General features: G+C 54.3%; 1 protein-coding gene across 1 annotated transcript; it reads left to right on the plus strand.

Moving 5' to 3' along the window:
• Positions 1-11,370: 11,370 nt before the first annotated feature.
• Positions 11,371-17,745, plus strand: LOC130039193 (phospholipase A2, minor isoenzyme-like). Its single transcript, XM_056131052.1, has 4 exons — positions 11,371-11,404; positions 15,419-15,578; positions 16,178-16,305; positions 17,621-17,745. The coding sequence occupies exons 1-4, from the start codon at positions 11,371-11,373 to the stop codon at positions 17,743-17,745; spliced, it is 447 nt and encodes a 148-aa protein (XP_055987027.1).
• The last annotated feature ends 2,884 nt before the right edge of the window (positions 17,746-20,629 follow it).

The following is a 20,629-nucleotide window of genomic DNA, read 5'->3' on the forward strand; positions in this document are numbered from 1 at the left end:
TGCTTTTATTTATTTTGGATTAGCTGGTAGCCCTCACCCCTGCCCTCACCCCCTGGGCCTCCCTCCGGGGCCTGCGCCCCTCCCTCCTTGTTGGCCCCCCCAGCCCCCCCCCAAGGCTTTTTTACCTGTGCATAGCTAGAGCGAGGGCAGAGGGGCCTGCCCCAGCCAAGGCCCACCCTGTTTTCTGGCTTCCCCTCTTTTTCTCTTTCCTTTTTTTTTTTGTTTTTTGTTTTGTTTTGTTTGGGTTTTTTTTTTTTTAAGAAACCGTGGTTTTTGTTGTTTTGTTTTGAACTATTTCTAGGTTTGTGAATGTGAAGCCCCAGGCCGAAGGGGGACAAGGGGCCCGGTGCCCCCCCACCAGCTGAGAACCAGTCTGTGGGTGTGGACCCCCGGCCTCCTGCTCTGGCCCTGGAGAGGAGGACAGGGCTATGGAGGCCAGGCCAAGGCCCTGGACCCGTCCCGTCCGTCCGTCCGTCCGTCCTGTATCATATGTAAATACTGTGAGGTGAAGCCCCCAGCCTCTTGAAGACCTCTTGGGAGTGAGGACTCGCCGGTTCCCGGTGGAGGACCCTCCCACACACAAGTTCCTGCCCCCTCCTCAGACACCGTTACTGTAAGCTTGCAGGCCTCATTGTGGCCGCGGCAGGCCCCACTCCTCAGGCCGCAGGGGTCAAGGCCTTGGGCCTAGTCACGCCCCCCAGGACCCCAGAAGCTCGGGGGGCGAGAGGCGAGGGAAGGGAAGGTCCCCCCGACCAGTGCTGGACAGGAAGGAACTCTCCAGAGGCCACCTGGGCCTTCACCGCTTCTGCTCTGAGCCCTCTACGCCCACCCGGCGGCAGCGGGGTGGGGGGGCGCTTTGGAAAGGGGCGGACCCCAGGGGGAAGCAAAGGGCTTCTCAGGGAACCCCCACATTCTCACTGAAGTTTCCCACAGCACGATGGTCCCCCAGCCAAAGCCCGCTGGGAGCCCCCCAGGCCCCTGGAAAGGAGAAACCGAGACTCAGGCCGACTCTTCAGGGGCCGGGAGGGGCCCGGCCACTGCGCCCCCTCCCCCCAAGCCCTGCGCCCCCGTGTCTCATCCCCGCCACGCGCCCCGCCCCCTGCAGCCCCTTGGAGAGTTGACTGTGAGGTGCTCGCCCGCCCAGCCCCCAGAACACAAAGCAATAATCTTTGTTACTGAGATGCGCGGCTGTTTGTGGTTTTTGTTCTTTGGGGTTTTTTCCGGTTGTGTTTTTTTTCCCCGGATTTTGTTTTTGTTTTTTGGGTTTTGTTTTCAATGTTTCCTAATAAAAGAAGAGCTGCATTTTATTGGTCTTTATTTTTCATTTTCTACACGTTTGAGCTGAGTCCCAGGGAGACTGAGCTTCCCTTTCCTCTCCTTCCCCAGACCCCTCCCCGACCCCCCTTGGGCCCACCCATGGGCTCAGGGCCCTAGAATTCCGTTTTCTGATTTGTTTGGGGAATTTTGTAAAAAGATGTTACATGGTGTTTCGAAGCCAGCAAGTTACCACCCTCCGGTGTCTCTTCTCTCCACATCTGTAACTTCTTTTTCCAGGTTTTATTTTCAGTTTTAAATTCCTAATAAATTATTTGAAAACGGTGCCAGGTGCGGGTGAGTCGGATCTCTGTGGGTCTGGGCCTGAGCCTCCCCCCATCCCCGTTCCCGCCTCTCCCCTCTCCTGTTCTCTGGGGGTGGGGGGGGGGGCGCGCCTGACTCTCTGGTCCAGCTCTCCTCAACCAGCCTCAGAGCTTGACCAGGAGTGCCCTTTGCAGTCTGTGGGACGGTGGTCCTTTGGGGAGGGAAAATAAAGCTGGAAAATAACTTAGCAGTGAAGATGGGGGGCGAGGGGAACGAGAACCCTCTGTGTGCAAAACTGGCATGAGAGCAGAATGACGGGTCTGCCTTGGGAAGGTTGTTTCCTCCAAACAGAAAGGGGCCAGAGCCATAGGACTGCAGGGAGGGCACTTGCCTTGCACGCAGCCAACCCAGGTTCAATCCCCAACATCCCATAGGGTCCCCCAAGCACCGCCAGGAGTAACTCCTGAGTGCAGAGCCAGGAGGAACCCCTGTGCATCGCCGGGTGTGACCCAAAAAGCAAAAAAATAAAAATAATAGCTGCCATAAGTGCCTGATAGGAACTAAGCAGTGGTCCCCCCCACCCCCATTCCAGGAGGACCCACGGCCTGAGGTCCAAACAGACACAGCTTCTAGTGTGTGAGAAGGCACGTGTCAGAGGGAAACGGGATGTCCTATTTTTTTGTTTTTTTCTTGGGGTGCCATACCCAGCAGTGTCCAACTAGAAGAATGCCTTCTGAACTATCTCTCCAGCCCAACAAGTGTGTCCTTATTCCCCGGGGATGTTTCTGGATTATAAAGGGAAAGCAGGGGCTGGAGTGATAGCACAGCGGGTAGGGTGTTTGCCTTGCACGTGACCGACCCGGGTTCAATTCCCAGCATCCCATAGGGTCCCCTGAGCACCGCCAGGAGTAATTCCTGAGTGTAGAGCCAGGAGTAAGCTCTGTGCATCGTCAGGTGTGACCCAAAAAGCAAAATAAATAGATAAATAAAGGGAAAGCAATCCACGACCCCAATAGCTGCCAAACCCCCTAGCTTGACTCCACTGTCTCAGGACGGACCTCATCAAAATATAATCTGCTGAAAATTCTGGTATGTGGGTTTTGTGACTGAAATCTCCAGACTTTCTTGGGGTTGGGATGGGCTGCCTTCCCCATCTCCCGGTACTTTCAGGAGCCGTGGCAGTCACAGCCACACCCCAAAGCTGCCACCCAATTAAAAAGCCATTCCAGCTTTACTGTCCCGATAAAAATACCGATTGCCCTGAGCAAACACCATGACCTCTTAGCACCTGTACTGCAAACCATAATGCACAAAAGGAAAAGGAGAGAGAGAGAGAGAGAAGGAAATCTGGGGGGTAGGGGGTTGGGAGTTTGGGGATGGTGGTGGGGAAATGGGGGTGACATTGGCGATGGGAAATGTACACTGGTGGAGGGTTGGGTGTTGGGTTGTTGTATGGCTGAAATCCAATTATGGACAGCTTTGTAATGGTCTATGTTACGGATATCCAATTTAAAAAGATTTTTTTTAAAAAGAAAAGGTAATGTGAAGCTCATGCCCAATTCAGTCAGCTTCATCAATGGCTGAATAAATCACAGTACTTATACATTAAAAAATAAAAGTAAAGGGACTGAAGCAATAGCACAGCGGGTAGGGTGTTCGCCTTGCACGGGGCCAACCCGGGTTCGATTCCCGGCTTCCCATATGGTCCCCTGAGCACTGCCAGGAGTGATTCCTGAGTGCAGAGCCAAGAGAACCCCTGTGCGTTGCCGGGTGTGACCCCCCACCAAAAAAAAAAAAAAAAGGAGAAGGGGCTGGAGAGGCAGCTCAGCCGGTAAGGAGGTTGCCTTGCACGTGGCCAACCTGGGTTCTGTCCCTGGCACTGCATATGGTCCAGCAGGCTCTGCCAGGAGTGAAGCCCCGAGCATAGCCAGGTGTGGCCTCCAACAGTTAAAGCATTTTTCTTTGGGGGAGGAACTCTTGGGGGTCACATCCAGCAATGCTTAGGGGTTACTCCTGGCGGTGCTCAGGGGACCATATGAGATGTCCGGGATTGAACCTGGGTTCAATTGAACGCCCTCCCCACAGTCCTATCGCTCCTTGCCCTAAGTAATTTTGAAAGGGAAGGAAAGAATGAGTGGGGGAGGAGGGCTAGGGATGGTTGTTCCGCAGGAGAGCACGCGACCCGCACAGGTGGGCCCTGGCTTCCATCCCTAGCACGGAAAACAAAACAAGACAAAACAGTAGGTATAAAAGTCTTGTGGTGGGAGGAAGTCTGGGGCCCTGAATCCAGAAGTTGAGAGAAAGTCCTTTGTGGCTGGAATGTAGAGCACATCCTACACTCCTCCGTGTGGAGAGGGGATAGGGGCCCATCAGCCAGAGGCTCTGGGCTTGCTCCTGGCTCTGTGCTCAGGGATCGTTCTGGGCAGGCTCAGGGAACCAGGTGTGGAGCTTGAGATCGAACCTGGATCAGATGCAATGCAAGGCCAGTGCCTGCTCACGGTGCTGTCTCCCTAGCCCCATGGTGTGGTTTCTTATCTGAGAAGCACTGGAAGGTATGGAGGCTTTGCAGAGTGGGGTGGTCAGGAATGACGTTATCAGGTTGGCCCTGGGACAGATTCTGAGGCCCTGCACAGAGGTTCAGGGTTTTAAATTTTTTTTTTGTGGGGGGGAGGCGGGTTGGGTCATGCCTGGCGATGCCCAGGGGTTACTCATGGCGCATGCACTCAGGAATTACTCCTGGTGGAGGTAGGGGGACCCTCTGGGATGCCGGGGATCGAACCCGGGTCGGCTGCATGAAAGGCAGACGCCCTCCCTGCTGTGCTTTGGCTCCAGCCCTGAGGTGCGGGTTTGAGGGCAGCTGTGGTGAACATGAGCAGAGAGGCTGAAGGGGCTGCCTTGGTCATCTGGGTGAGAGGTGCCTGGGTGGGGGTGAAGGAAGGGGTAGGGGCTGGACTTGGGGGTGGGAGTGGGTGGGAAAGGGGCCCAGAGGAGTTCCTGGCTTTCAGGAGACCCAGGCTCTGAACGGCCAGCCCTCCCGGGGGCTGTATTCTCAGGAGTTCAGCTGTGCCGGAGACGCCTTTGTGGGAGGGAGAGGAGAGATCAGCCCCTGGCGGCGGATCAAGGGCAAACTGAGCCCCAGATCCCATGTTAGAAGGCTTAAATGTGACATTGCCAAGATGTACACTGGCCCCAAGGCCACCTGCTGAGTCCATGAGGTGCCTGTCCGAATCCCAGGGGCATTTTCAGCAGACACAGAGAGAGGCAAGGGTGAAGGTGACTCTAGTTTGACCCTTAGCACCACACATGGTCCCTCAAGGACCTCCGGGAATAATTCCTGTGCACAGAGCCAGGGCTAAGTCCCGAGCACCGCCTGACATGGAGCAAATGGAGGAGAAAGGAGAGGCGAGGGGAGAGAATGCAGGGGAGGCAAGGCAAGGCGTCTAAATCGCAATTTTTTAATTTTTATTTTTTTGCTTTTTGAGTCACGTCCAGCGATGCTCAAGGGGTTACTCCTGGCTCTGCATTCAGGAATTACTCCTGACGGTGCCCGGGGGACCATATGGGATACTGGGGATCGAACCTGGGTTGGCCATGTGCAAGGCAAGTGCCTGACTTGCTGTACTATTGCTCCAGTCCCAAAATTCCAATGAAATCTTGAGGAACCCAGCATAGGCAGAAAATTTGAAAACCTTGCAAGTGTCTCACTTCCTGGTTTCAAGACATTTTGCAAAGCTACAGTAATTAAAACGATGAGTTAGCCATCTAAAGACCGGCATGAGAGAGCCTAAAAAAAGGAAAAAAAAAACACTCACCGATGGTGGACAAATAATCAACAAGAGGGTCAAGGCCACCCAGCGTGGAAAGAACAGTCTCTTCCAAGAATGGAGTTCGGAAAACTAAACATCCAAATGCAAAGAAATGCAGTGGAAACCTTATCTTACACCGTGTACAAAAATTAATTCAAGAGGCTTTACAGGGGCTGGAGCGATAGCACAGGGGGGTAGGGCCTTGCACACGACCAACCCGGGTTCGATTCCCAGCATCCCATATGGTCCCCCAAGCGCCACCAGGAGTAAAATCCCTGTGCATCGCCCGTGTGACCCAAAAAGAAAAAAAAAAAGGCTTTACAGTACAAAGGGTTGAGAGCACGGTTTGAATGCAGGAGGCTTGGGATCGACCCCTAGCACTGCAGGACCCCTTAAGCACAGCACGAGGAATAGCCCCTGGGGCCCACCAGCTCTGTGCCTCCACCTGCAACCGACTTAAAGAGTCTGGGGTTGTTTTTTTTTTGCTCTGTTTTGGGGAACCACACCCAGCTGTGCTCAGAGCTGACTTCTGCTCCTCTGGCCCTCTGCCCTCAGGAATCGTTCCTGGTGGGCCGGGGGTGGTTTTACAGGGTGCTGGAGCTCAAACCCGAGGTGGCCACGTGCAAGTTAAATGCCTTACCTGCTGTAATATTACTCTGGCCCCAAAATAAATCAGATTTTTTAAAAAAAATGTATCTTTCTCATCTTGGAGGTCACACCCGGCATTGCTCTGGAGGCCGTGAGGTGCTGGGAATCCAACCTCGGGCTTTGTACTCACACCACTTTAGCCCCATCCCAGACTCTATTCTCATTACTGTTTTGTTTTGCTTTTTATAAGGTAATACACAACATTTGATTACATTTAATATTCAAACACCAATCCCACCACCATTATACCTTCCCACCACCATATTTGGGATGTTTCCATCCCAAGCCCCAAGCCCTGTCTCAAAGCATAACTGAGATAATATATTTATTCTCATTATTGGACTGGAGCAATAGCACAGTGGGTAGGGCATTTGCCTTGCACACAGCCAACATGGCCGACCCAAGTTCGATTCCTCCGCCCCTCTCGGGGAGCCCGGCAAGCTACTGAGAGGATCTCATCCGCACGGCAGAGACTGGCAAGCTCCCCGTGATGTGTGCGATATGCCAAACACAGTAACAACAAAGTCTCATGATGGAGACGTTACTGGGCCCACTCGAGAAAATCGATGAACAACAGGAGGACAGTGACAGTGATTCTCATTATTGTTGAAGAGAGCCCAGGACTAAGAGGGGCACCTACCAGCAGGCTCAAGTCCTGTCTTCACCTCTTGACAGCTGTGTGATCCTGAGCCACTTAACCCCTCTGAACCTTGGTCAGAGAGGGAGGAGGAAGACAAGAAGAGTGTCAGAAGACAGTTTTCAGGCTGAAAGGCCAGGGACCCGAGCACCAGGACAACGGGTCAGGCGCTTGCTTTACACTGGCCTCAATAGGGCTCTATCCCTGGCACCCAGTATGGTCCCCTGCACTCACTGGGAGTGATCCCTGAGCACAGAAGCAGGAGTAAACCCTGAACACCGAAAGGTATGACCCAAAACCTCAAAAATAAGAACAATAACAAAAAGCTGCGGGCTGGAGCAATAGCATAGCGGATGGGTGCTTTCCTTGCACACAACCGGCCTGGGTTCGATTGCTGGCATCCCATATAGTCCCCCCTGAGCACCACCAGGAGTGATCCCTGAGCAGAGTCAGGAGTAACCCCTGAGCACCCCAGGTGTGCCCCCACCCCCCAAAAAAGCTAAACTCCAGATTAGGAGAGCTGGAACCCAGCATCCACACCCCCCCCACACACACACACACATACACTCGGGCCCTTGGCAAGGGGAACTTGGTTGCTACCTTTTAAGCATTTTCCAGAAGTAGCAGCCTGTCACCAGCTGACCTTGCTGGACTGTGGGTACGCTGTCACCTGAGGAGCTGAGAAGCCACCCTGAGCTGTTCTTTCCACCAGGGAGTGTTTTTCTGGCTGGGACAGGCTGTGTCGTGCACACCTGGGCAGGGACGCAGAGCGGCATGAGGCCGGGCAGCAGGGCGGCTTCGAGGGCGCCTGCCCAGGGGGACCCTGCACTGAGCGGGTCTCTGTCCAGGGACAGGCCGCAGCAGGGGCCACCAGAAGGGAACCCCTGCCGGGCACCCTGTCTTGTAGGGGTGCATTCCCTCACGGCTCACCTCTGCTCTTGCCTCTGTTCTCTTGATGTGTGTCATTTGTCTTGTTTCCACATCTTCTGTAAAATAAAACTTACTTGCCTAAAAAAAAAAAAAAAAAGACCAGGAAGTGACAACCGCATTCCATCCCCAGATCACCCCAGAAGAAGCAGAGCCAGTTTCTCTGCCTGAGAAGGTTTTGGACCCCAGAAAGTCCCCACAAGAGAGACTTGCCTTTTTATTCTTTGGGGGCCACACCCAGCGATGCTCAGGGATTACTCCTGGTTTTGCTCTCAGCATCATTCTGCATGTCAGAATTACTTCCAGCAGTGCTCGGGGGACCATATGGAAGCTGGAGATTGAACCCGGGTTGGCCGTGTGCAAGGCAAATGCCCTACCCACTGTGCTATCACTCCGGCCCGAGACTTGGCCTTTTGTTGGCCAAGTCTTCCGGTCCCCAAGCAGCCTTCACTCCTCAAGGGGGCTGAGATGGGTCCTTCTCTGCCTTCAGTCACTCTCTTTTGATGCTGATGTTTCTTTATTTGTTTTGGGGTCACACCCAGCAGTGCTCGGGGCTTACTCCCAGCTCTGTGCTCAGGGACCACTCCCGATGGTGCTCAAGGAACCAGGAGGGGTTCTGGGGATCGATGCCGGTTGACACTGTGCCAGGCAAGTGCCTGGTGCACTCTACTGTCTCTCCTGCCCTTGCTCCTGGCTTATGGCTCAGAAATCGATCTGGCAGGTCTTATGGGATCAGATGCCACCCCAGAGATGGAACCAAGTGGCCGTGTGCCAGGTAAGGGCCTGAGCCCTGTACGATTGCTCCTGCCCTTTCTCCTGTTGAGTTTCATGTGATCTTTGTAACAATCCTGTGGATGATGGAGGTCTTGTGGTTTTAACTTAATTTTTTACAATCCCCCTTTTGTATATGTTTATTATGCTCTGTGAGTCAATAGCAACATATTTTTTTTCTTCCCAACAGTCCTGGGAGAGATCTCAGGGCTGTAGCTTCTTCAGAGTTCCCTGTTTCATATCCAGTGTTCCCTTCTCTGTCCCAGGGGCCAAAGCAGCGCCCAGAGCTGCCCCTCCCACCTCTCCGGCTCCTCCTGGCTGGGGCAGCGTCTCTGCCTCTTTGTGTCATTAACCTTGATGGGGGGACACGTGCTGCTCACCTGTATCCTTAGTGTCCCTCGGTTGGGATTTGTCCAATGTTTTCTCATGTCTAGATGCGGCTGGCTGGGTACACAGGGTTTGGGGACAGAAGATCCCGGTGGAGATCGTCCTTGTTATCACCTGACCAAGTTCTGTTGACTCACCTCTAGCCACTTTGCAGAGGAGACAGGGAGGGGGGTCTGAGATGGCCACGCCCAGGCTCCCCCCACGGCCCTCCCCACTCCCCCTGTCCTTTCTCTTCACTCGGCCGAGGGGTCCTGGGTGTGAGTCGGTCCAGCATCAGTGGCCGCACTCTGAGAGGGCCCAGAGTTCCCTCGGAGTCAGCTGGACGCTGAGCTTGTCCCCCAAGGAAGGGCATTTCCTGGTGAGCCCCAGGAAGGGTCTTCCAGCTGATGCGATAAAACCATAGAACAGCCCTTAGTAAGCAGACGGGGAGACCGAGGCTCGCAAGGGGACACGACCAACAGGCTTGGGCCAGTCCCCATTGGGACCCGGTACGCTTCATGCCCCTGCAGTTATGGGCACTGAGCCTGTCCAATATGGTGGGCCTCGGCAGTCAATAAAGGTCAGGATCTGGAGTGTGCACTGATGGAGGGATGGGTGTGTGATCATTATGTGATTGTAACCCAAACATGAAAGCTTGTAACTATCTCATCGTGATTCAAAAAAATTAAAAAAAAAAAAGAGAATCTGGGTTCTTGGCCCCATCTCAGGGTCTCACAGTTGATGGTTACATGAGGCTAGTGGTCACTGTCCGGGACAGGGACACTGAGAATGTCTCCACCTTCTGGACAGTCCTATGGTGCTGAGCTGATCAGGATGGACTAGAGCCTGCCTGGTGCCTGCTCCCCGAGGCTGGTGGGGGCTGTCAGATCTACTGAGGGGGCCGCGGAGACCATCCAGGGGCAAAGGTACTTGCCTTGCATGAGGCTGACCTCAGTCTGATCCCTAAAGCCCCCTAGCCACCCTCAAGCCCCATCAGCAATAAGGCCTGAGCACAAAGCTATGAGCACTACCAGGTTTTTTTTTTTGGTTATGTTTTTGTTGCCTTTGGTTTTGGGCCATGTCTAGTAATGCCCAGGGGTTACTCATGGTTCTAGAGAAAAGAATCAATCCTGGTGGTGCTCAGGGGACCCTATGGAATGCCAGGGATCGAACCCAGGTCAGGCACTTGCTAGGCAAGCGCCTTCGCCACAGTACTTGCACTTCAACTATGCCAAGCATCACCATATTTGCTCTCTGTACCACACAGACCACCAGACTCCCCAGAAGTGAGTCCTGAGTCCCAAGCACTAGCCAGCAGTAGTTTCTAGCCTGCACCGGGTGTAGCCCAAGCCCTCTCCACCCCAGAAAATTGCTATATAATTCTTTCACCTGATAATTCAAAAATCGTTTCTTTATGCTTCATGTCAGATCTGAGCACTTGGAAAAGCCAGGCCCAGGGTTCTCTAAGAAACCCGCAGTGGGGCTCGAGTGACAGTACAGCAGGAAGGACGCTGGACGCAGCGAGCCAGGTGGGATTTCTGGAAGCCCAATGGTCCCCTCAGCATATCGCAAGGAGATGCCTGAGTGCAGAGCCGGGGAGAATCCTGGAGCACAGCCACGTGTGGCCCCCAAACAAACAAAATCAAAACAAAACAAGGAGCCCTAGAGAGAGTCCAGCAGGCAGGGCTGTTCTAGTTGCCTTGCACGCTGCTGACCCAGGTTCAATCCCTGGCATCCCATAGGGTCCCCAAAGCCCTGCCAGAAGTGATTCCTGAGTGCAGAGCCAGGAGTCAGCCCTGAGCACCGCCGGGTGATGTGACCCAAAAAGAACAAAAAGAAAAAGAAGCAAACCCCCCCCCCCCACTGGGATGTCAGAAAGGAGGCATCACTGGAGGACTGGAGAAAAGAGAAAACAGAAACAGCCTCAGACTCAGACACACCCAAAGCTGCTCTTATCCTGGGCCAGCAGCGTCACTTCAGTCAAGTCCACCCTGGTTCTGAGCTGCTTCTGTCAAGTGTCAGTCTCACCCTGACTCCAGCATGAGGAAAATGACCCGCAGCTTGGGGGCTGGAGCAATAGCACAGTGGGGAGGGCTTTTGCCTTGCATGCAGCTGAGCTGACCCGGGTTTGATCCCCAGCATCCCAAATGGTCCCCCGAGCACCGCCAGGAGTAATTCCTAAGTGCAAAGGCAGGAGTAACCCGAGAAGACCCGCAGCTTGAGCCAGGCACCGAGGGAGGCAGCCTAAACTTCCGGTCAGCCCCCTTCTCCCCGCTGGCCCATGGGGTGATGGTTTCTCCCTGCCCCAGAACTGGGAAGTTGGGTCAAGTGCTGAGAGCGGGGGTTGTTGAGAGTCCAAGATGGGACACTCCAAAGTTGTTCCTTTTGTCAGAACGTTCTGGTGACGCCGCAGGCCCCATCCAAGTGACCCTTGCTGGCAGGGCCGCGGGCCGTCAAGTTCTTTCCAACACTGATAGGCTCTCGGGCCATCAAGTTCGTTCCAGCAGTCTCAAGGCCGACTTGAGTCAGCTGCGAGCAAAGCAAACACTCGAGTCTTATCTTGGGGTCTTGGGGCAGGTATAAGGAGGGAGGCCCTAAGTGGTTTCAGTCCTTTCTCTTCCTCATCGCCAAGACAAGATGAAGCTGCTCGTGCTGGCTGCCTTGCTCACAGGTAGGCGACCCCCCCTCCCAGAGCTGCCTGCTCTGGAAGGGGGACCTGGTTACCGGGGGCAGATCTGACGTCCTTATTCGGGCTTCCCCACAGGCCTACAAATGTCTGTGTGGGGTCAGAGAGAGAGAGTCAGAGGGTTGGAGCACAGGCTGGTGTGTACGAGACCCCGAGTCCCGTCGTGGCACCCCTCCCCCTCCATCCCGGCCAGGAGTGGCCCGTGGTGGCCCTGAGTATACTGGGCTTGAGCTGCAACAATCTCCAGGCCAGAGCACCAACCCCGGCGGGGTATTTCTAGTAGTGGCCCTCGGAACCCCTGAGCCCCTCGAGGGAGGGCACCCTGAGAAATGAATTCAGAGCTGGAGAGATAGTTCAGTGGGAAAAACTCTCATCCTAGCAAGTGGCCAACTCGTATTCAATTCCCGGCACTGTGTATGGTCCCCGAGCACTTCCAGGAGTGATCCCTGAGCATCACTGGCCCCCAAACCAAAAACAAACCAAACTGAGCATAAAATAAACTGGGGCCAGAGAGATTGTACAGCCTGTAGGGCTTGTGCCTAGTTGACCAGGTTCAATCCCCAGAACCCCATCTGGGCCCCTGAGCCCCACCAGGAGAGACGACTGAGCACAGAGCCAGGAGTAAATTTTGAGCTTGGTGTAGCCCAAAATAAAAAATAAAAATAAAAAGCTGGGGCCGGAGCCATAGCACAATGGGGAGAGCGTTTGCCTTGCACGCGGCCAACCCAGGGCTCAATTTCCAGCATCCCATGAGGTTCCTCGAGCACTGCCAGAAGTGATTCCTGAGTACAGAAAACCCAAAAAGCCAAAGTAATAAGAATATTAAATAATAAAAAATGAAATAGCTATGACCTCTCTGGTGGGGTTCCCTAAAGTTCTCCTTAACCAGGCACATTCTCACCTGCAGATCCAAACTTCAGGTCACCCCTCAGAAGGCAGGACCAGCTCAGCTGCCCTGCCCGCTCCACACGTCCCTGCCCTAGGATGGGGTCGAAATTTGCATCTTGCGGCTTCCTGTTCTTGTCCCTTCCTGCTCCCCCAACACCTGGTGGGACCCGCAGGACTCCAGGGAGTCTGACTGTGGAGCGGGGAGAGCGCCCTGTGTCTGGAGTGAGTGAGGGGAGGCACACACACTGGAACCCAAATCCCGCCTCCTCCAGGCAGCCTTCAGTCATTCATCCTCCCCTCAGACTGGAGGCAGCTGAGCCCCCATGGCCCCAGGCTGGGCAGAGACTGGCCACTCAGAGGGAGGCGCTCTCCCTCCCAGGACACAGTGTCCTCTGCCAAGAGCAGGTGGGCTGCAGGGGAGCTGGAGATGCCCCGGGGGCAGGCCACTCAGCCTCAGCTCCCAGGTGGGGCCTCTGCCCCCACAGGCTGCAGCCCCCAGCCGCCTCCCGCCTGTGCCTGGAGTCTGACTCACAGGGAGTGGCCGGCCAGAGAGAGAAGGGGCCAGGCTGGAGGCGAAGCCACGGGTGACCCCCAAAGCACTTCCTGGCGGCTTCTCTTGAGGGAGGCAGGGGCCAGTGCCCTGCTCCCCCTGCCCGTGGGGCTGGGCTTGGGCGGTCACTGCAGGCGGAGGGGACCTCTTGTCGCTTACTCGGTCTTAGTTATGGGGCCTCTAGTCTGTGCCGGGGACTTGGGTAGGTTGTTTTTGTTCACTGAAGTCTCTCCTGCTCCAGAATAATGACTTGATCATGATGGGTCTCGAAGAACGTTTGCTTAGAAAGGTGATGAGCCCCCCTTAGAAACAGAAGCCCAAGAGGTCTGTGTGATTCTTCACACATAAAATAGCAGCGCGAGTCACGATTAACCAAATGTAGAAAGGGAGCCAGGGGATGACTCAAAGATCTGGAACTTTCCATGCGGAAGCCCTGGGTTTCCCTGCGGCAAGAACTCCAAACACCTGGGGCGGGAGTGCTAGTACAGGGGGTAGGTAGGGCTTTTGCCTTGCACTCAGCGAATCAGCACGATCTTCAGCATCCCATAGGGTCCCGAGCACCACCAGGAGCCATTTCTGAGTGCAGAGCCAGGAGTAGCCCCTGAGCATCACCAGGTATGACCCAAAAAGCAGAATATAAAACTAAAAACACTTTCAAAAAAAATAAAACTCCAAACAACACAGAGAGTGCCTCACACAGCCCCCAGGAGGAAATCCAGTCTTTTTTAAACTTAAATTTTATTTTTATAAGGTTGTTCACAATAACTTATTACATTCAATGTTCCCACACCAATCCCACCACCATGACACATTACTCACCACCATTATTTCGGATTTTCCCAGTCACCACCCAAGCCTGCCCCAATAGCAGGCCCTAAATAATTTATTTTGTATTAACTTGGTATGCATAATTCTTTAAAAATGATCAAAATGGGGGCTGGAGTGATAGCACAGCGGGGAGGGCGTTTGCCTTGCACGCGACCGACCTGGGTTCGATTCCCAGTATCCCACATGGTCCCCTGAGCACCGCCAGGAGTGGTTCCTAAGTGCAGAGCCAGGAATAACCCCTGTGCATCGCCAGGTGTGACCCAAAAAGCAAAAATAAATAAATAAATAAATAAAAATGATCAAAAAAGATTTCCTTAGAAGAAAGTGCGTGAAGATTGTTGTATCTCACCCTGGAGCCACTAAGCTCTCATATAAGAGATTACTAACACGTTGTTACAGGTTGAGCCTCATGTGCTACTATTTTTTCAATTGAGATTGGTAACCCTCTACCTTATCCAACGTGTGCTGCTCCTAGTACATCAGTGGTATAGAGTGTAAGATATCACGCACTCCAGGAATTCTAAAAGTTTAAATAGGGTGATACAGCTGAAGTTAAAATTTTTTTTTTTTTTTGCTTTTTGGGTCACACCGGGAGATGCACAGGGCTTACTCCTGGCTCATGGACTCAGGAATCACTCCTGGCAGTGCTCGGGGGACCATATGGGATGCTGGGAATCAAACCTGGATCAGCTGTGTGCAAGGCAAACGCCCTACCTGCTGTGCTATCGCTCCAGGCCCTGAAGTTAAATTTTTAACTGGATGGTGACTTCGGGGTCTGAGGCATCTCTGCAGCTTCTTGATCTCTGCTGAGAATTGTGAGTCTCTGGATCATGGCCGGTTAATGAGCTTATATGGCGCCAGAGGCATGACTGCCAGGCTCCTGGAAGAACAGGGGGATGGAGGGAAGGAAGTCCAGTCCTAATCACTGCGCAGCTTTGTGAATATACTAAAAATCCACTGAGCTGGTTGCTATGAGAGGGTTGGGGGACCACCATACTCACTAGTACGCGAGTTCATGCCTTCTGGTTGTTTGGGAACTGCACAGAGCTGGGAATGTGCCTTTCTTTAAAAGAAAGACTTCAGGGTCAGAAAGATTGTACAGTGGGTAGGGCATTTGCCTCAAAAAAAAAAGTGCACCCAACCCAGGTTCGATCCCTGACATCACCTATGGTCCCTTGAGCGCCACCGGGAGTGATCCTTGAGTTTAAAACCATGACTAAGTTGTGGATACCACCAGGTGTGCCCCCCCAAAAAAAAAGGAAAAAAGAAAAATCCAGGACCCTATGGATGGTACAGTAGGTAGGACAATTGCCTCACACATGGTTGACTTAGATCTGATCCCTGACACCCCATATGGGTCTCTGAGCACCACCAGGAGTGATCCCTGAGCACAGAGCCTGGAGTAATTCCCTGAGCACTGTGGGATGTGGCCCCAAAACAAATTTTGGTGGGGGGCCATACGTGGCAATATTCAGGTGTTACTCCTGATTCTGAACTTTGACATTGCTCCTGGTGGTGCTTGGGGATGCTGGGAATTGGACCAGGGTCAACTGTACTGTGTCTCTGGCTTCCCCCCCTTGCAAATATTTTTTAGAGAAGTCCTATTCATGCCTCACCAGATTCTGCTTTCCTAGGAGGCAGCTGGCCAGGTGCGGAGGTCTGAGAGGGAAGGGGGGGGTGAGACACCAGCAGAGCCCCCCAGGATGGAGCTCAGCTCTCCCTGTCCTTTGCAGTGACTGCCGCAGGGGGCAGATCCGACATGAGGGCGCTGTGGCAGTTCCGCAAGATGATCAAGTGCGTGGTCTCGGACAGCTGGCCTCTGCTGGACTTTAACGACTACGGCTGCTACTGTGGCCTGGGCGGATACGGCACCCCCGTGGACGAGCTGGACAGGTGCGCGTGGGATCAGCAGGAGGAGCAGCGAGCCCGTGGGAGGGAGGAGGCACACTTATTGGAATATGAATTCTAGGGCTGGAGCGAGAGGACAGCGGGTAGGTCATTAGCTCTGCACATGTCCGACCTGGGTTCGATCTCCGGTATCCCATAGGGTCCCTGGAGCAGAGCCGGGAGTGACCCCTGAGTGCAGAGCCTGGAGTCACCCTGAGCATCGCTGGGTGTGACCCCAAAATTCAAATAGATAAATACATAAATTTTAAAAAAGAATATGAATTCTGACATTATGAGTATAATGGCATTCGATAATAGAAAATAGAAGCACTACCGGGGATGAAAGCAGAGTCCGAGCTCCGAGGCAGTGGTTGCTGCTGCCCTCTAGAGGCGAAACGTTGCAAAACAGAGAGGCGGCGCCCATTCAGCTGTCCCCTGGCGCTGCTCACGACTAGAGCCAGGAGAGTTTCCTACAACCAGTTGTTAAGTTGTCTTCCGCAAACGGGCTGAAGTGCCATTGTTTCGAGCCAAAGGACCGGCGTCTCCTGGGCCGCGTCACCCGTCCCTGGGACAGCGAGGGCTGACTGACTCTCCCCCCTCTCCAGGTGCTGCCAGACACATGACAACTGCTACAGCCAGTCCAGGGAGTTGGCCAACTGCAGATACATCCTGGACAACCCCTACACCGAGATGTACTCATACTCGTGCAAAAATGGGGAGATCACCTGCAGCAGTGAGTTTCCTCTTCTCGTTGGCTCAGAGCACTCGGGATGCTTGCGGGCATATACAAAGCAGGCAGCCAGCGGGAGGACAGAGGGAGGCACTTGCCTCGATGCGGCTGACCCAGGTTCACCCCCGGCAGCCCATGTGGTCCTCGGAGCATTGCCAGAACTGAGTCCTGAGCACTGCCGTGTGTGGCAATAATAGTTAATAAGAAGAGGAAGAAGAAACCAGTGACTTTTCAGAAATGGCTTTCTAGAGGAATTTTCTCCCCTAACTCTGAAACAGACAGAAATGCTGCCCCCACTGGCTGCCGAGGAGACAGCCTCGGAAGACGCGTGCGGGACAAGCACTGCCTATGCTCTCTCCTCTGCCCTGGTACTGGGTTGTTTTGTTCTGGGTCACACTCAGCAGTCTCGGGATTGACTCCTGGCTGTGCACACAGAGATGTCTCCTGGCGGGGCTCAGGAGACCATATGGGATGCTGGGGATTACACCTGGCACCTGTACCAGGGACCCGAGGAAGGACAGCGGGTGAGGTGCTAGCCTTGCATAGGGTTGACCGGGGTTTAATCCCCGGCACCGGGGCTGGAGCGATAGCACAGCGGGGAGGGCGTTAGCCTTGCACACGGCCAACCCGGGTTCAATTCGCAGCATCCCATGTGGTCCCCTGAGCACCACGAGGAGTAATTCTTGAGTGCAGAGCAAGGAGCAACCCCCATGCATCGCCAGGTGTGACCCAACAAGCAAAAAAAAAAAAAAGAAAAAATCCCCAGCACCTCCTAAGGTTCCCCCACTCCCGAGTCCAAGTCAGAAATGATCCCTGAGCACAGAGCTAAAAGGAAGAGGAGTACGACAGAAAAACACGAAGGAGGGGGAAGAGGTGGAGGAAGAGGAGGAGGAGAAGGAAATGTACAATGCTCTGTGCCTTGAGCATGTCTTGGTGCTCCCTGCACTTCCCAGTTCCTTGCCCGTGCTATCCACGCTCTGTGGCCGATGGGTTTGCAGGCACTGAGCCCCTCGGCGCTGGAAGGACAGAGGAGAGGCTTTCCCGCAGGAGCAGGAGCAGCCTCGCCTGCGATCACCTGGGAGGCACAGGCTGCCGGTTCCGTTGGGGTTTCGCAGAAGGAGCGCACCTTTAGCCACTGTCCCCAGAGTCACCTTGGTTGTGTAGCTGTCACTGCACGCTTTGATTCGGGAACTCTGTGAACCCGAACGAAGCACTGGAGATTGTTCTCAGACCACTGCGGTTTGCTGTCCTGGCCCTGCTCCGTTCAGCGGGTGGGTCCCTCCCGCCTGCTCAGTCCCCTTCCTCTTGCCCCTTCCAGGCAAGAACAATCCCTGCGAGGATTTCATCTGCAACTGTGACCGCACTGCCGCCATGTGCTTTGCCAATGCCCCATACAACAAGGAGTACAAGAACCTGGACAAAAAGAAGTTCTGCAAGGAATGAGCGTCGCCTCTGAGAGGATCTGTCGGCCTCCTGCCTTCCCTCCCCCCAATAAAGCATCTGTTGACAGTCCCGTGTTTGGGGATGGATTTATCTCTGTCTCCTGAGCACAGGAAGGTCCTTCCTGGTCGTTTGTTTGCTTCCTTCCTTCCTGTCCTGGCTGTGAATTAGAGGGACACTCCCATGGGACCCGAGAGAGACCCACCACCTCCACCTCCTGGTGTTCACCCTGCGCCGGGCTCAGCGCCTCTGAGTCTCTGTCCACTTTACAGCACTAGCCTCCAGCCGCACGTCCTCCTCACTGCCTCTCCTAAGAGGGACTCACTCGGCCCAAGCTCTCACTGACTAAGTAGCAGGGATCTGGAAGGGGCTGGCGCATGCAGAGGAAGCACTGAAGCACCCAGCATCTCCCTGTCCACCCGCCGGCCGCCATTGTTTAATATTAGTCTTTTTTGTGGAGGAAAGGGGGCTTTTTGGGTCACATCTGGCGATGCACAGGGGTTATTCCTGGCTCTGCACTCAGGAATTACTCCTGGTAGTGCTCAGAGGACCATATGAGACGCTGGGAATCAAAGTCGACCATGTGACCATGTGCAAGGCACGCTCCCTCCCCGCTGTGCTGTCGCTCCAGTCCTAGAGCCCTTTTCTCTATTACCTCTGCCTGTCTCTCTGGCTCTGCCTCTGTCTCTATCTCTGTCTTTCTCTCTCAGTGTTTGGGCCACACCTTGATGTGCTCAGGGATCATTTTTTGCCTTCTGCTCAGAATTGACCCTGGCTGTACTTGGGGGGTCGGTGGGGTGCTGGGATGAAACCTGGGTCAGTCGTGTGTAAGGGAAGCACCCCACCCACTATACTTTCTCTGGCCCTTATTCCACTCCTGACTGTGCTCACAGGCTCCTAAGAGGAGCCGTGGATGGAACCAGAGTCGGCTGTGGGCAGAGCAAGGCCCTTGCCCCTGGACGGTCTCTGCGGCCCCCTCAGTAGATCTGACAGCCCCCACCAGCCTCGGGGAGCAGGCACCAGGCAGGCTCTAGTTCATCCTGATCAGCTCAGCACCATAGGACTGTCCAGAAGGTGGAGACGTTCTCAGTGTCCCTGTCCCGGACAGTGACCACCAGCCTCATGTAACCATCAACTGTGAGACCCTGAGATGGGGCCAAGAACCTAGATTCTGACTCTTTGTTTTTTTTAATTTTTTTGAATCACGATGAGATAGTTACAAGCTTTCATGTTTGGGTTACAATCACATAATGATCAAACACCCATCCCTCCATCAGTGCACACTCCAGATCCTGACCTTTATTGACTGCCGAGGCCCACCATATTGGACAGGCTCAGTGCCCATAACTGCAGGGGCATGAAGCGTACCGGGTCCCAATGGGGACTGGCCCAAGCCTGTTGGTCGTGTCCCCTTGCGAGCCTCGGTCTCCCCGTCTGCTTACTAAGGGCTGTTCTATGGTTTTATCGCATCAGCTGGAAGACCCTTCCTGGGGCTCACCAGGAAATGCCCTTCCTTGGGGGACAAGCTCAGTGTCCAGCTGACTCCGAGTGAACTCTGGGCCCTCTCAGAGTGCGGCCACTGATGCTGGACCGACTCACACCCAGGACCCCTCGGCCGAGTGAAGAGAAAGGACAGGGGGAGTGGGGAGGGCCGTGGGGGGAGCCTGGGCGTGGCCATCTCAGACCCCCCTCCCTGTCTCCTCTGCAAAGTGGCTAGAGGTGAGTCAACAGAACTTGGTCGGGTGATAACAAGGACGATCTCCACCGGGATCTTCTGTCCCCAAACCCTGTGTACCCAGCCAGCCGCATCTAGACATGAGAAAACATTGGACAAATCCCAACCGAGGGACACTAAGGATACAGGTGTCCCTCAGTCAAGGTTAATGACACAAGAGGCAGAAACGCTGCCCCAGCCAGAAGGAGCCGGACAGGCGGGAGGGGCAGCTCTGGGCGCTGCTTTGGCCCCTGGGACAGAAAACGGGACGTTGGGTATGAAACAGGGGACTCTGAAGAAGCCACACCCTGTTGGGAAGAAAAAAATATGTTGCTATTGACTCACAGACCATAATAAATATATCCGTAAGGGGGTTATACATATAAAAATGAATGAATCAAGGTAGAACCACAAGTCCTCCATCATTCACAGGGCTGTGACAAAGGTCACATAAAACTCTAGAGGAGAAGGGGCTGGAGCCAGGGGCTAAAGCCATTGCCTTGAGCACAGCTGACCACAGTTGATCTCCAGCACTCCACAGGGCCCTCCAACCCCACAGGTGTGATTCTTGAGCCCAGAGCCAAGTGTAAACCCTGGTAGCACATTTTGATATCAGGCACCCCCAAACACCCATGAGGGAACCCCCACGTTCGAGACTAACAGCAGTTCCTGATGACACTGCTTGTAGCCCAAACCTCTCCACCCACAAGACTTGTTCTGAAGGTCTGTGATCTGATCATTTGAAAAACTGGTTTTTGTTCTTCGTGTCAGATGCACGCCTGAAAATGCCAAGTCCAGGGTCCTCTGACAAACCCACAGGTGGGGAGCGGAGGGGGTGTGGATAGAGGAGAAAAGGGGGAAGGAACAGCCCCAGACCCAGACGCACCCGAAGCTGCTCTTGTCCCGGGCTGCAGCGTCACTTCAGGCTGGTTCCTCCCCGACTCTGAGCCACTTCCTCCAAGTGCCCATGTTCCACCCCGCCCCCCCGTGAGGGACGAGACCCGCAGCCTGAGCCAGGCACCTGGGTGGCAGTGGTCATTCCCGGTGGCCCCCTTGTCCCCACTGTCCCTGGGGGATTGGCTTCTCCCTGCCGGGGCGAGTGCAGAGAGCTGGAGGCTCTGGAGACTCAAGACTGAGCACCCCAGCAATGGTTCCTTCACCTGAAAGTTCTGA

Source organism: Sorex fumeus, unplaced genomic scaffold, assembly GCF_029834395.1.
Source record: "Sorex fumeus unplaced genomic scaffold, SorFum_2.1 ptg000083l, whole genome shotgun sequence".
Taxonomy (NCBI): Eukaryota; Metazoa; Chordata; class Mammalia; order Eulipotyphla; family Soricidae; genus Sorex; species Sorex fumeus.

Bases quoted from the DNA above. Each gene is read 5' to 3' on its own strand.
- LOC130039193 (XM_056131052.1), top strand. From the start codon at position 11,371: ATGAAGCTGCTCGTGCTGGCTGCCTTGCTCACAG. The intron at 11,405-15,418 runs GTAGGCGACCCC...TGTCCTTTGCAG, and splicing joins GCTGGCTGCCTTGCTCACAG to TGACTGCCGCAGGGGGCAGA. The intron at 16,306-17,620 runs GTGAGTTTCCTC...TGCCCCTTCCAG, and splicing joins TGGGGAGATCACCTGCAGCA to GCAAGAACAATCCCTGCGAG.